Source organism: Aulonocara sp. 'chitande type north' Nkhata Bay, linkage group LG1 (assembly GCF_057382095.1).
Source record: "Aulonocara sp. 'chitande type north' Nkhata Bay isolate Kocher_YH1m ecotype deep benthic linkage group LG1, A_spYH_male_GT1.1, whole genome shotgun sequence".
In the NCBI taxonomy this organism is placed as follows: Eukaryota; Metazoa; Chordata; class Actinopteri; order Cichliformes; family Cichlidae; genus Aulonocara; species Aulonocara sp. 'chitande type north' Nkhata Bay.
The window spans coordinates 6568463-6582533 of NC_141344.1; the positions used below are offsets into that span (position 1 = coordinate 6568463).

At 44.3% G+C, this 14071-nt stretch overlaps 2 protein-coding genes across 2 annotated transcripts in view; one reads left to right on the top strand and one right to left on the bottom strand.

Moving 5' to 3' along the window:
* Positions 1 to 14071, top strand: part of LOC147338587 (ATP-binding cassette sub-family C member 12-like) — a 28198-nt gene that overhangs the window by 7979 nt on the left and 6148 nt on the right. Inside the window, exons 14-19 of the mRNA XM_086307671.1 lie at positions 750 to 822; positions 1015 to 1218; positions 12581 to 12715; positions 12884 to 12989; positions 13177 to 13275; positions 13851 to 13954. Coding sequence (XP_086163797.1) covers positions 750 to 822; positions 1015 to 1218; positions 12581 to 12715; positions 12884 to 12989; positions 13177 to 13275; positions 13851 to 13954 — 721 coding nt within the window. The remainder of the gene's footprint in view (positions 1 to 749; positions 823 to 1014; positions 1219 to 12580; positions 12716 to 12883; positions 12990 to 13176; positions 13276 to 13850; positions 13955 to 14071) is intronic.
* On the bottom strand, positions 7288 to 10522 carry LOC147338588 (uncharacterized). The gene has a single exon (XM_086307255.1). It carries the CDS (start codon positions 9517 to 9519, stop codon positions 7312 to 7314), a length of 2208 nt encoding a protein of 735 aa, XP_086163381.1. The 5' UTR covers positions 9520 to 10522; the 3' UTR covers positions 7288 to 7311.

Below are 14071 nucleotides of genomic sequence, written 5' to 3' on the forward strand. Positions count from 1 at the left end.
GCATGTCCCCAATCTGCCCTGGGAGGCACAAAAAAATCAAGTTGGATACCTTCCATGGAACTTCTAACGGTTTTTATTTTGACATTCTGAAATGTTGGTGGAAGGTTCATAGTCAACCAAAATGAGGTCCTCTTGGTTTTCTGACAGTATCACCTCTACTGCCAGAGATGGTAAAAAGCTTGGCTAGGAACCAGTGTTTGCTGTAAACTTTATCAATTCACTTTGTTTCAAAATCAGATTTCCATAAACTGCTGCTGAGGGGAAAACGGTTTAGGAATAAATTAATAGCAGTCCTTTAAAATATGTCAAAATAGCATAACTGAATTGATACATTTAATGCAACATTTTGCATGAAATCCTTTTTCTTGTTAAATGATTTTGGTCATGCTTTACTGTCAGCAATTGGTAAATTGGACTGGAACTTCTGTAACACCTTTCTATTCAGGTGAGCACACAAAGCATTTTGTTCTTGCACACATCCAATCACATACACATTTATACAGTGTTTAACATTCTTCATTTATAACATTCTTAGACACTCACTCACCCTTTGATGGATGCATCAAGGGCAACTGGGGGTTCAGTATGTCGAGGAACTCGGGTTAAATTCAGTGACCTCTTGTTCTGCTAACTGAGCCGCAGTCACCCACAAGTTATAATTGGCTGAATAAATGACTAGCTCCCATCCTATTAAAATATACTTCGCTATAGTATTAACCAGTTTGTTGCCTTGTACTGCTCCCCAACAGATATGACAGAGTTGTGGATGTCTGTAGCCTCAGAGCTGACCTAAGCATCCTGCAATATGGTGACCAAGCTGAAGTGAGTGCTTTCCAGACCAACAGGGGAGTGTCACACACCGACACAGGGGTTTTTAAGTGTATTTATTTACCCCACTCACTTAAGATGTAACTCAAGCTTGCAAATTGATGCTACAATAAAGTGGAAGGATTAAATTGTAATTTAGTATTAATCAAAAGTTCACAATATTATAAATATCCTTTTTGTGGACAGATTGGAGAGCGGGGTCTAAATCTATCAGGGGGACAGAAGCAGAGAATCAGCCTGGCAAGAGCGGTCTATTCCAACAGGGACATTTTCCTCCTTGATGACCCACTATCTGCTGTTGATGCTTATGTGGGGAAACACATTTTTGAAGAATGTATAAAGAAAGAGCTGAGAGGAAAATCCATCATACTGGTTACACATGAGCTCCAGGTAGGAAAACGTATTCAATTATTATGTAGTGGAGACTGGGCTGTCTGGGCTCAAAAGCACCTTTTCCTTTAGTACCTACTCTGACTCGCCTCGGATCGACTGGTTTTCCATTGTAATCTGGTACTACATGCGTGGTTGTCGTCATACCAAAGCGTCTAAGTGTCCGGTGACGTAATTAATATACAACACGAATGCTACAAAAAAGATGGATGTCAAGGCAAGAAATATACCTGCTGCTGCTGAAGGATATAAAAAAAACAACAACAGCAATAGAATAATATTAAACACAAAGTGAACCCGTCTTCCTTCATTAAATAGGTTCTTTTAGATGTTAAGGAGGAATTGACTTAACCAGGCTGGCGGAGAATGAAGACAACCGGACACCTGCTGCAGATGGGGAATCAGTGAACTTTTATTGAGACAGAGACAACCTCTCAACACAGCTCACATCAAGAGATTCCTAATATTTGCTGTGAGGATGGGTAGATATTCTCTAAAACTTACAGGAGGGGGTTGTGAGGAAAGTGCTGCATTAGCAGAAAAACAACTCCATAAAAGGAAATCGGCCTTGGGTGTTCTAGTCTCTTCGCTTGCAGATATCTTGCACCTGCAGGATGAGGCGATCGCTTCTTATCGCTCTCAAGGCCAAAGTCGTGAGCACATTTTTATTACACAGTTGCACAGTAACTTTAAAGCTGAACAATATTTAAAGCTGAATAATGTTTGATCAGATTATATTTTCTTCAAATCCCCCTTTTGACCCATCTTAAATGGGTCAACACACAAAAATAAGTAACATTCAAAGGAACACAGAGACGTGTCGAAGCCTGGCTCGAAAAACTCCTCGGGTCTTATCATTTGTCTTTATCTGTCATTGCAGATGAGGAGAAAAGAGTCCAGGCACCACCCTGCCCAGGGGTCGGCTGCAAGCAGTCTCGGTTCCCGACGAAAGCAGTAACAGCTGTCCTGCAACCAAGGATACAACGAGTTAGTGCAACCAGGGTAGTGACACAAAATTAACAGTTCCTGTAAGTCAGCAACCAAAAAGCATAAGTAATGATAAAAATGTGGAGAGTACAGAGTATACTATAATAATGAGAGATATAAACGTGAAAATGTGAAAGAATAAATCAACCGTAAAATAAACCCAGAACGGTAACTGCTAAGGACATTCAAAAGTGAATATGTTAAAAAGTGAGGAAGGGGTGTGGAATAAAACAATTTATATCCAGTGGTGGGAGTACACATTCGCTCAGGCTTAAGTCCGGAGACCCTGAGAACATCGCTTAACCCTCACAACCCGATCAGACACAGTTCAACCAGATATATCCTTCAAGAGGAAGTGGGTTAGGGAAACAATTAATAACAAGCCTAATACAAAACACCACAGAGAAACAACCATTCTAGAAGCATTTAAACAAGAGAAAGACGATAATGTTCGTCACCCTCACGATCAGAGTTTTCATCATCCGTTGGCGAGGAGGTCAAGGCCAGATCCTTTAGGGTAAAAATTAAGCCTGAAAGATCCGGTTTTTTTGCTATTCTGAGCATATTTTGGTTTCTCCAGTGCAAAGCCTGACCCCTAGAGTGCTTGGACCAATCGAGGTCCGTTTCTGACACTAAACTGGACCACTTCCACTGATGCCAACCTCCCAGGGTTATATACCACACTGAGGAGGAGAGATGTACTGCAAGGTTAAAAAGATCCCCCCCTTGGTCTTTGGTGACGGGAGTGACTGGGAAGCTAGCGAAATCTATTTCGACTACCCAACTTTTATTGTTGGGGACACAGAGAGTAATCATTCTAGTCGTACTTGGGGTGCAGGAGGTAACCGTGTGTCGTTTCTTTCTAAATGGATCGGGCGTGGGCAAAACTGGAGAGGAAGTGGTGGGCAAGACCCTAGGGGCTACATTTGTCAGATTGGGACTGTCAGAAGGGGGCGAAGCTTTTGAACTTGAAGGTGTCAGAAGTGTCGGGGGCCCTTCACAGATCAGGATTATGCCCATGGGAATGAGACCCAGGGCCAGGAAGCAAACAAAGACGCAACATCTTTGCCTGCCTGTCATTTCAGGGGGAAAGGGCCAAGACATGTTTACTTAGCTTGAATGTCTTCTAATAGAGGATGATGGGGCACAGAAAGGTGGTCCAGTTCCCCCCACCTCGCCAAGGGCGTGTTCTAGGAGTTAAAGAGCAACAAAAAGTATCAGTGACACAACTTTAAATGAGCTTTCAGCGGTTAAAACTATTGCAATGTAAAATGTAAATCTTAAAAACTCAAGCCAATATAAAAGCAAAGTCATAAAAGATGTTAAAAATAGAAAAATAAAAATGTTTAGTTCAGTATGAAGAACACCCCCTTTTGTAACCAGCCGGCTTGTAGGTTGAGTTTTGGCTCCCTCAAGTGGTTGGTGATGCTGTTGCAGCTCCTTCTGACAGGTCCTTCTGCACCTCTCTCAAGGTTCTTCCTGGTTCGGTGGCAGCAGCGCACTGTGTGTAATGAAACCAGGTGTCACCTTTCCCTTCGAGCCTGACAGCGTGGGAGGTCCGCTCTGTTATGCGGTAAGGGCCTGTCCAGCGAGGCTCAGCCCACTTTCTCTTTGTGACTTTCAGGAGGACGTAGTCCGTTCCAGGTGTAGCCGCCTCTTTCAGCTCTTGCTGGTTTCTTTCAGCGACCTGTGAGGAATACTGGGCAACAAAACTGCGGAGCATGTTATAATATGTCCTCGGATCGAGGTCTGAATCAGCTTCATCCGACATTAACAGGCGAGAGGAGGGGCCAGGAAAAGGCCTGCCATGCTCCAACTCAAATGGAGTGTAACCAGAGGTTTGATTTACTGAGCATCTTATGGACATTAATGCAAGAGGCAATGCCTTAACCCAATCTAATTTGGTCTGTGCACAGATTTTAGCCAATTTAGTTTTTAGAGTTTGATTCATCCTTTCCACTTTCCCCTGGGATTGGGGGTGGTAAACTGAGCCAAACTTATGTTTCAAACCTAATGCGGCTTCAACCCTCTGCAGATCGTGGTTCCTGAAATGTGAACCATTGTCCGACCTTATGACCTCGGGAAACCCATGCTGTGGTATATAATGATTAATCAGACACTTCACCACAGTTCTACTGTTTTCACTTGCTGTCGGCCAGGCTTCTGGCCAACCTGAAAATGCATCCACAGCCACCAGCAGGTACCTGTAACTACCTACTCTGTCCACCATGTCTGTGTAATCAATGATTATTTCTTTCCCTGGGCAAAGTGGGATGGGGAAGTACCCTGCTATTGGCTTGAAGGCGGGCTTGATTCCAAATTGGTTGCACTCCTTACAGGTTTTAACCATGTATTTTGTCATGTCTTTTAGATAAGGGTGCCACCAGGCGGCTAAGTTCCTCATCATTTGTGCAGGTCCCACATGCCCCACTCCATGTGCCTCTTCCATTGCTGTCTGTCTGACCCCTGGCGGTAGAATGGGCCTTCCATCTGGGCCACGCCAGACATCTGTGTTTGTGGCCCCTCTTGTTACCCATAATGATTTTTCCTGGGGGCTGGCTTTGTCCTGTAACTCTCTGATTGTGGCTAGGCCTAGTTGTATGGGTGGTCTTTCTGGAGGGGGTGTGGCTTCTGGGTCCATTACCATAATCAGGGAGGGTAAGTAACCAGCTGTCTGCTTAGCTACTAAGTCGGCCTGTTTGTTACCTAATGCCACTAAGTCCAATCCGGCACTGTGTCCTTTGCATTTTACCACTGCCACCTTAACAGGTAACAACAGTGCTTCCGCTAATTCCCTCATTTCTATCTCATGTTTAATAGGCTTTCCGCTGGCTGTCAAAAAACCAGCTCTTAGCCACTGCTTGAGCTCCACATGCACTGCTCCCACAGCATAAGCTGAATCACTGTATATATTCACTTTCTGTCCCTTTCCCATCCTTAAGGCTTCAATCACCGCTCTCAGTTCAGCTCTCTGTGCAGACTGTTGTCCTGTCAACTGCTCTGCTTTCACTGTTTTCCATCTCATGTCTGTCTGTTCCACTATTGCCCATGCAGCCTTCAACATTCCACTTTCAGTTCTGAAACAACATCCATCTGTGAACCAATCTTTTTCTGCATCCATTAGAGGTTCTGCCTGCAAATCTGGCCTGATTTTCTCCTGTACCTGCACAACCTCTTCACACATATGTGGTTCCCCTGATCCCATGTGATCAGCCATGTTTATGCCTTCATGTGAGTAGGTGATGTGTGGTGCTTCCAAAATGGTACTGAGGCGTCTCTGCTGTAACCAGTCAGGCCCAAAAATGACAACATGTCTTTTACAGTTAGAGGTTTTGGATGGTGCAAAATGGAGTTCCTGTGTTCTGGGGACAAGGAAATACCGGACTGTGAGACCATGCGGCCTAGAAAAGAAACCTGTTTTCTTGCAATCTGTAGTTTGTTTTTGCTCACTTTAAAACCTGTGTTGGCCAGGTGTTGAAGTACCACTCTGGTGGCCTCCAAACAGATGTCAGCCGTGGGGGCAGACAGCAAAAGGTCATCCACATATTGTATTAACATACAGTCAGATGGTAGTGGGCTGGTTTGTAAAAGTTCTTTCAAACACTGATTAAACAGTCCTGGGGAGAGGGCAAATCCCTGTGGTAAGCGAGTGTAACGCCATTGTCGGCCTCTAAATGTAAATGAGAAAATGTCACGCAGTGACTCACGAAGTGGGAGGCAGAAAAAGGCATTAGCCAAGTCAATGCAGGTGAACCAGGCATGAGATGGTGGGAGGTTGGTCAAGGCAACATAAGGATTAGGCACAGGCAAAGTAGGAGTGCCAAGTAAGGCATTAATCCTTCTCAAATCATGTGCCATTCTGAACTTCCCCGTGCCTTTTTTCTCAACGGGTAGGATGGGCGTGTTCCAGTTAGAGCAGGAGGGCTCCAAGACACCGGCAGTGACCAAACCAGAAATTGTTTCTGCAATCCCAGCCTCAGCCTCCGGTTTGTGTGGGTACTGAGGCTGCCACAAAGGGGTAGCAGATGACAGTTGAAAAGAGACTGGCTCCACATCAACTAAACCTACATCTGTGGGTCCAAGGGACCACAAACAATCTGGAAGAGAGTCGAGTAAAGGCGCAGCATCACAGTGGTCTGTGTGTTCTCTTCCATGTGACCCGCTGACCACTCCATGTTGCAGTGTTGAGGAATTAAAGCAATCATTTAAAATTTGGTATGTCTTGGTAGATGGAGAAAACAAAACCTGTGGGAGTTTTGTAGGTGTCCAGTCAGTGGCCGCAAGGGAACGTTTAACCATTCCACCCAGCTCCTTAGCCTGGTGTCCAGGATGTAAGGCCAGTGACACATGGGGAGCTGCCTCATCAGACATCATGTACCACTGTAATTGATCTGTTGTAAAAGTAACCGCTGCTGCCACTCCCTCCGGTGCCGCAAAAATGCACGACATGTTCAAAGACCAAGCCCGCCCCTCACACTGCTCTTGGAACATGTGCTGGTACCAGGTGGTGTCATGCCTGTCATAAAACAGTGTAACATGAGGTGGGTCAGGGGGAGGGACATAAGGATGTAGGAGTGAGAGCCACGGCCGCCATTGCTGAAAAGCAGTCCAAACTCCTGGTTCAGCAGGTGTTTCAACTTCCAATAATGCCCAGTAGATGTCAGCAGAGTCCGCCAAACAGGAGGAGGGTTGCAGCAGAAACTGACCACCTCCCTCTGGCCCATCAGAGCAGGGAAGTACAACCCCAGTAGGGAGAGTCACAGTTAGGCCTTGTGAAGAGCAGAGTATTGTGGCTCCTAATTTAATCAACAAGTCTCTTCCCAGTAAATTCACAGGCGCCTGTTTTGAACAAACATAGCTGTGTAACAAGGTCTGATCTCCAACCGTTGTGGGGAGGGGCACGGTGTAAGGCAGAGTTTTAGGTTCCCCAGATATGCCCACCACTGTAATCACTCTGTCAGTAAGTCTTTCACGAGCAACATCCTTAATGGTGGAGTACGTAGCTCCAGTGTCCACTAAAAAGCTGCTTCTTCTTCTATCTACAGTTATGGACAGCATAGGGTCCGCCGTTGTCCCTTCACCGTCCTGGGCAGTCTGTGGGGTGTCCTATAGCTGGGGACCACCCTCGTAGTACTCCCACCCCATCACAGGCATCTGTGGGGCCGGGGGCACTTCAACTAAAGCACCACGAGGTCCACCTCTGTAGCCAGGATGCTGATAGGGCCCACCACGGGCTCCCCTGCCTCTTCCAGCAGCCGGGTTCAAAGGGCACGCTTTAGCCCAGTGTCCAGGTTGTCCACACCGGAAACAAACATACATCTGGCCTCCCCTACCACCTCCCATCTGACCCCTTCCCCTGAAACCACCTCTGTTTCCTCCAAATGGGGAACCTCTCTGCCCATAAGGGGCCGGGGAGTGATAAGCACCATACTGGGGGGGCTGTGGATCAGTTGGCCATGGGTTCGGATACAAATCAGGGGCAACTGGACCAGGAGGGGGAGCCGCAGCGGCCACAAGCTGCTTTTTAGGCTTGTCACCTTTTCCACCCAGGTCGTTTTTAGCTTTCTGCAGCTGAACCTTCAACAGTTGCAACTGTAAATCTTCGACGCTCTCCGCTTTATCATCAGACTTAATCTGCACTTTGTTAAGATTAAAAATCAAATGTTTCTTCCAGATTGCAAAGTCACAGTCCTGCAAATCAGGATTATCCTCCATTTTCTGGCTTACTGACTCCGGAATGCCCCTCAGCACCGCCCTTCTAAACCACATGCTCTGTGAACAAGTCCTACTGGGGTGATGACCTGTATGGTTCACCCAGTCTTCAACAGCCTGATTTAGATAATGGGTGGGATTTTGCTTTCCCTCCCATTTAAATTTCTGTAAGGTGCCTTGATTTTTGGGTGGGAATTGTTTGCGCAGGGCCGGTCCAATAAACCTCAAGGCCTGCATTAGTGGCACCTCGTTCTCATGCATGGTAGTACCCGCATTTTGTTCCAGGTCCGCTGCCTGAGATCGGGATGTGCACCTAGTTATAATAGCTCTAAAATCTCCCAGTGCGAGGTCCTGTCCAGCTGTGTATTTATCCAAACCAGCCAACCAGGCATTCCCTCCCTCCGTTATGTCAGGGAGTTTGTCCACTAGGGCCTGGACATCTCCGAATGAATAAGGTTGATACACTGGTCTACGTTGCGCTTTAGTCTGGACCAGGGGAAATATGCCTGGAGGCTGAGGCACAGGGCCCTTAGATCTAGTCTGATATCCTAAACTGTGAGGGGTAGAGGGGGGTGTATTGTTAAGGTCACTGAGTTCATCATCAGTATCCTCAGTTTCTTCCCCGCCTGGTGGGGTAGCAGTGTCAGCAAAAGCGTGGGCTAAACTCATCTGTGTTTCCGGATCCTGACGGCCCACCAAAGACATGGTAACTGTGACATTTGGTGAAGTGCCAGGCTCAGTTTTTGCAGTAGCGGTCAGATCTCCCTTAACAGCGACAGGAGTGCTGGCAAAGGGGTTGGACCGGGAAAGAGGGGCTGACGCAACACGATTATTCACCTGGACCACTGACCTATGTTCATTTAAGCAGCTGCGTAATGCTGCTTCTAGATCAGTTAATTGTTGTTCAGTGGGTTCCTGTCTGTTCATTCGAACCGCAAATGGTGCGCTCGCAAATGGGTCAGTTAGGCCCTCAGATCCGGTTCCAAAACAATGGGACATAGAAGAGGGGGCTCTACTACTAGCTGAGGATGTCGCCGACAGAGAGGAGCTTCCTGGGCAAAAATGCTTGGTATCTATGGGAGTTGGAGCTACGGGCGGTTCTTCTCCAATAGTCATTATTCCACCAGAGATATTAAGTACCGGATATATGCCTGCTGAGGGAGGAGTTGAGGCAGAATAGGGAGGTGGCTGAGACCTATTTTTCTTCATGTGTGGTTTTGCAGTTTCCCATAAACACACCCAGTGATTAAATTTAGCTTTACGGCCTGCGTGCTTATCTGCTTCCTTTCTGTGTCTCACCCCGCTCATCACACCTGCACCTGCTGCTGCTGAGTTGGCTTCTTCCTCTTTCTCTTTTGCCTGCATAGCCTTATTCTGCCAAATTATTCCCCAGTTACCACTACTCCCCTCGTCCTTTCCCTTTTCTTTCATTAACCTTTCAGCTGTTTTCCTCAATGACTCTTTCTGCTTTTTTGCTTCTTTAGGCTGGTGTGTGGAGTTGATGACTGTCTCAACACATGTTAATTGTTCTCCCAATGTGCTAAGAATAACACCGGGACCCCAACCATCATCATTAGTTTCTCGATCTAATTCTCCATCCATTTTACTGTCAATGGAGGAGTGTTCTTTTATTGATTTTAAAGGAGAATTTGGGCCAGCTGGGTTTCTGCCTCTGTTAGGCACTAACAGCTGGGGCGCTGCTTTAAAGGTGAGTCAGCACTGAAATATCCCTTCAGGTGTTACCAAGCTTCTACCAAACCGGAGTCTGGCGGGTAACCTTGCCTAGAGCTTCCTGATAGGGGTGCTAGTTGGTTGTCACCTTGTTCACACGTCTCATTCACACTTCATACATTACCTGCAGTCACTCATTACCCTCCTTATGTATGTAATAAATGTGTAAAAAAATTCTATGTGTGGTGTATTATTTTAACCAAAAGAGGAACCTAGTTCCTTTAATTGTGTAATCTGTGAACAACGGAGAACCAAACTGTCCTGCCCAGTGTTCCACAGCAAGCATTCAGCGTGTATTTATGTGTGTCCAATATCAAACAGAACATCAAAACATTTAAAACACTAAAATCATCAGGGTTTTAAGAAGAGATCCGTTTTCTCCTATTGATCAAAGGGACCCCTCCTTTGGACTCCAACCAGTACTTCTCCTTTTTAAGTTTTAGAGGATCTTTTCTAATAAAGTCCTCTGGGCCTTCCTAACCCTTCTGTAGTTTAGAGAATATTACTAAAAAATATTCTCAAGGCCTTTAACCTTTTAATTTGTTTAGAAAGGCGTTACTAATAAACCCTTTCAAGGTCCCAGACCTGCACTGAGGTATTTATCCGACACCGGAGAGCAACCCGTCGGCTGCAACCGTGGTCAGACCTCAGTTCACTCTTATCTTTATTCACTTATTCACTTATTTCTTATTCACTTATCTCTTATTCACTTGTCTGATTCTCAACAAGCCTTAAGTAAGCCAGACAATTTTGGTTATGAATTACTAGGAGTTTGGACACTAAGTATTTTTATAGTGTTCAATATAGCAGAAATAAAAGGTCTGCTTACCTTGTTTTTGTGTGCACACAGCTTTTGTCCAAACTCCGTTCACTCAGACCACTGCCGATGTCCTCCCATCCGGTCCAGTTGACCTGGAGCGGATCCTGTTCCGTGACGCCAATTGAAGGATATAAAAAAAACAACAACAGCAATAGAATAATATTAAACACAAAGTGAACCCGTCTTCCTTCATTAAATAGGTTCTTTTAGATGTTAAGGAGGAATTGACTTAACCAGGCTGGCGGAGAATGAAGACAACCGGACACCTGCTGCAGATGGGGAATCAGTGAACTTTTATTGAGACAGAGACAACCTCTCAACACAGCTCACATCAAGAGATTCCTAATATTTGCTGTGAGGATGGGTAGATATTCTCTAAAACTTACAGGAGGGGGTTGTGAGGAAAGTGCTGCATTAGCAGAAAAACAACTCCATAAAAGGAAATCGGCCTTGGGTGTTCTAGTCTCTTCGCTTGCAGATATCTTGCACCTGCAGGATGAGGCGATCGCTTCTTATCGCTCTCAAGGCCAAAGTCGTGAGCACATTTTTATTACACAGTTGCACAGTAACTTTAAAGCTGAACAATATTTAAAGCTGAATAATGTTTGATCAGATTATATTTTCTTCACTGCCAGCCAATCGGTCCCATGCAGTGTTACAACGTCACATTTTAGTACCTGCTCGGATTAACCCCAGGCAAGCAGGTACTGTGGCCTAACTGAAAACTGCAAGTCAATCAGAGTAGGTACTAATGGGAAAACAGGCTATCGTTTAAAGTGGTGGTTCCCAAACTTTTTTACTGGGCCCCCCTTTGTTTTACAAGAAAACTGTTGCTCCCCCCCGCACAAAAACATCCTCCAACCACACACACACTCATATTTTGTTTCCAAACTCATTGCGGTTTATTTCACACCTCAAACATTTAGTAAACGATTAAGCAAATGCAAGTAATCTGCAATAAATTACAGGTAGCAATGAAATAAACTACGAACTCTTGTACGCTACGTCCACACCTACATGGGTATTTTTGAAAACACAGCTGTTTCTGGACGTTTGGGCCTTTTGTCCACACGTAAACGGGGTTTCGAATCACTGAAAACTGAGATTTTTTTTTTTTTAACTCCTTTTTTGCGTTTACATGTGAACGAGGAATACGGAGTTTGTCACACAACGTCAAAGGTGTGTGCCTTTTTTCACGTCACGCTGTGCGCCACGTTATTGTTTACATGAGATGAATTGCAGAATGGAAGATAGTCAGATTAAGAGTATTTTGTCTCTATCTGCAGGTTACTGCAGTTACATGTCCCTCCATTTAGAAAGGCAGAGGCGTCACGGTGTAATTATTTTACTTGTTTCCGTTTCCTGTGTAATAATATTCAACATTGCTATCAATACATTTTTCAAAAGATGCCTCTTTGTGCAAAATGGGTTCAAAAACATAAACAACTGTGGGATACTGTTTGTCTGTGATTTGAACCGAGAGAACAAATCGTGGCAGGAACGACCTGATATTATTTGTATCCCGCTGTAACTTTACTGTATAAAGAGCTAACATCTCCAAAATGTCAGGAGTAGTTAGTCATTACAGCAAGCGTTTGTGAACTAAAAAATCAAGAATGTGGGATACTGATTTGGAGAGCCCAGCGCATCCTCCCGACGCAGGGAAAACCAATTCTGCAGGGGAGAGCTACCTCGGCACTTGTGCAGGTGAAACCAAATGGCAGATATGCTTCACCATATTTTCTAGTCTTTGGCTTAGAATGAAGTTGGTTTGGAAACATATTCAGCGATGCTTCATCTCCTGCTTTGCGTTTGTGTGAGAGCCCCGTCAAAAAACCTGTCCATTATGCTAGCAGTGTCCAAACGTTCTTTTCTTCTTCTCCCCCCCCCCCCCTTTCATATTGGGCGGGCCCCACACTTTGGGAAGCTCTGGTTTAAAGAAACATACCTGAGTACGTATGGAAAACCTACATATTTTGCTCATGAGTTGTAAGGTGCAATTTTTCCAAAGAATAAGGATTTGTCACATGCCAGTAACGCGCACACAACTGTTTAGAGCTCTAACCAGAGTTGAGCTGGTTTTGATAATTTGTTCTTCCTTGTGGCTTTTAGTATTTGGAGTTCTGTGATGAGATCCTGGTTCTGGACAATGGAACAGTATGGGAGTCTGGAAACCACAGGGATCTGATGAGAGCCAATGGACGCTATACTCAGCTCATCAGTACCTACCAGATGGAAGAGTCCAAAGTAAGGGTGTCATGTATCATGGTTCTATTACTGTCCTTATTATTGAAACAAAATTGACTGTAAAACAAAGTGTGCGTTCCATAAGTGTCAATGTTTTAAGCTTATCCAGACTGAGCTGTAAGACTGTCCTTGATATATATTTATTTATTTTTATTTTTCTTCTGTCAGGCCAAGAAAAAGAAAGCTGGGGACATGGCACTAGCATCATTTATTGATGGCCAGTTGGAAGAGATTGACCTCAGACATTGTGCAAGCACTGGCACTGAGAATCCTGGTGTGAAAACATGGAAGAAAAACATTTGATTTAAACTGACATATTTTCCCTGAAGAGCAAGTTTAAAAAAAAAAAAAAAAAAAAAAATTAATTCAGATATTAGATGTCAGCTAATAAAAATGTATTTTTCTTTTTCATTCTATAATGATACGTTTGTTTGTTTGTTTGTTTGTTTTTGTTTTTTAAGCCGCTGTCCCAGCTGGTAATCAGCTAGTGAGTCAGGAGTCCTCTACAAAAGGTGCCATCTCCTGGAGAACATACTGCACATACTCCCAGGCACTTGGAGGTCTGTTATTCACACATGGAATGTTGGGGTTATGTATGAAATTAAATTGCATATTTTCATTTTAAATGTTTTTTTGTTTATACATTTTTTTATCAATGCACAGAAAGTTATTGCATGTCAGTTTTTAATTTATTTTTAACTTTAAAATAAAGGATTCGATATTAGCCTTTTTACTGGTGTCAAACAAGCTTGGCTATATATACTGGGTTCTAAACATCCCCTCACAACTGCCAAGACACTTGTTAACAACTTGGCAAAGTCAAGAATTGTAGTCTCAAAGAAGATAAACCACTACAACGCTTCACAAGAATAGATTTGTAAGACCAAGAACTACTCCAGACTTTGGTTGTTTAGAGCAAACAAGAGAATCTGTCAGATATTACAATTCAAGTCAACATAACATATTGATCAGTAGCTTTCATTTGTTTTCCCCCCCATATAACTACCACTGAGTACACTGTAAATTCTTCCTCTAACTCCTGTTTCCCAATGCTGCATATGCTTGTGGATACATTATTATGAGCAATAATGCACAGCCAAACTTGTGATGCATAAACTGCTCATTGTTGTTACAGGCTACACAGTTTCTTTCATTATCCTCCTGAATATGTTCCTGTTGGCAGGATCCACAGTCTTCAGCAATTGGTGGTTTAGCTTCTGGATGGCAAGTGGTGATGGGGTGAGAATTATTTCATTCCTTATCACTGTCACACACGTTGAAATAGTTCTCTGTGAGCCTTCAACTCACAAGAGGGTAAGAAGTCATGCCTTTTTTGTGGCTGTTGTGCAAGATAAA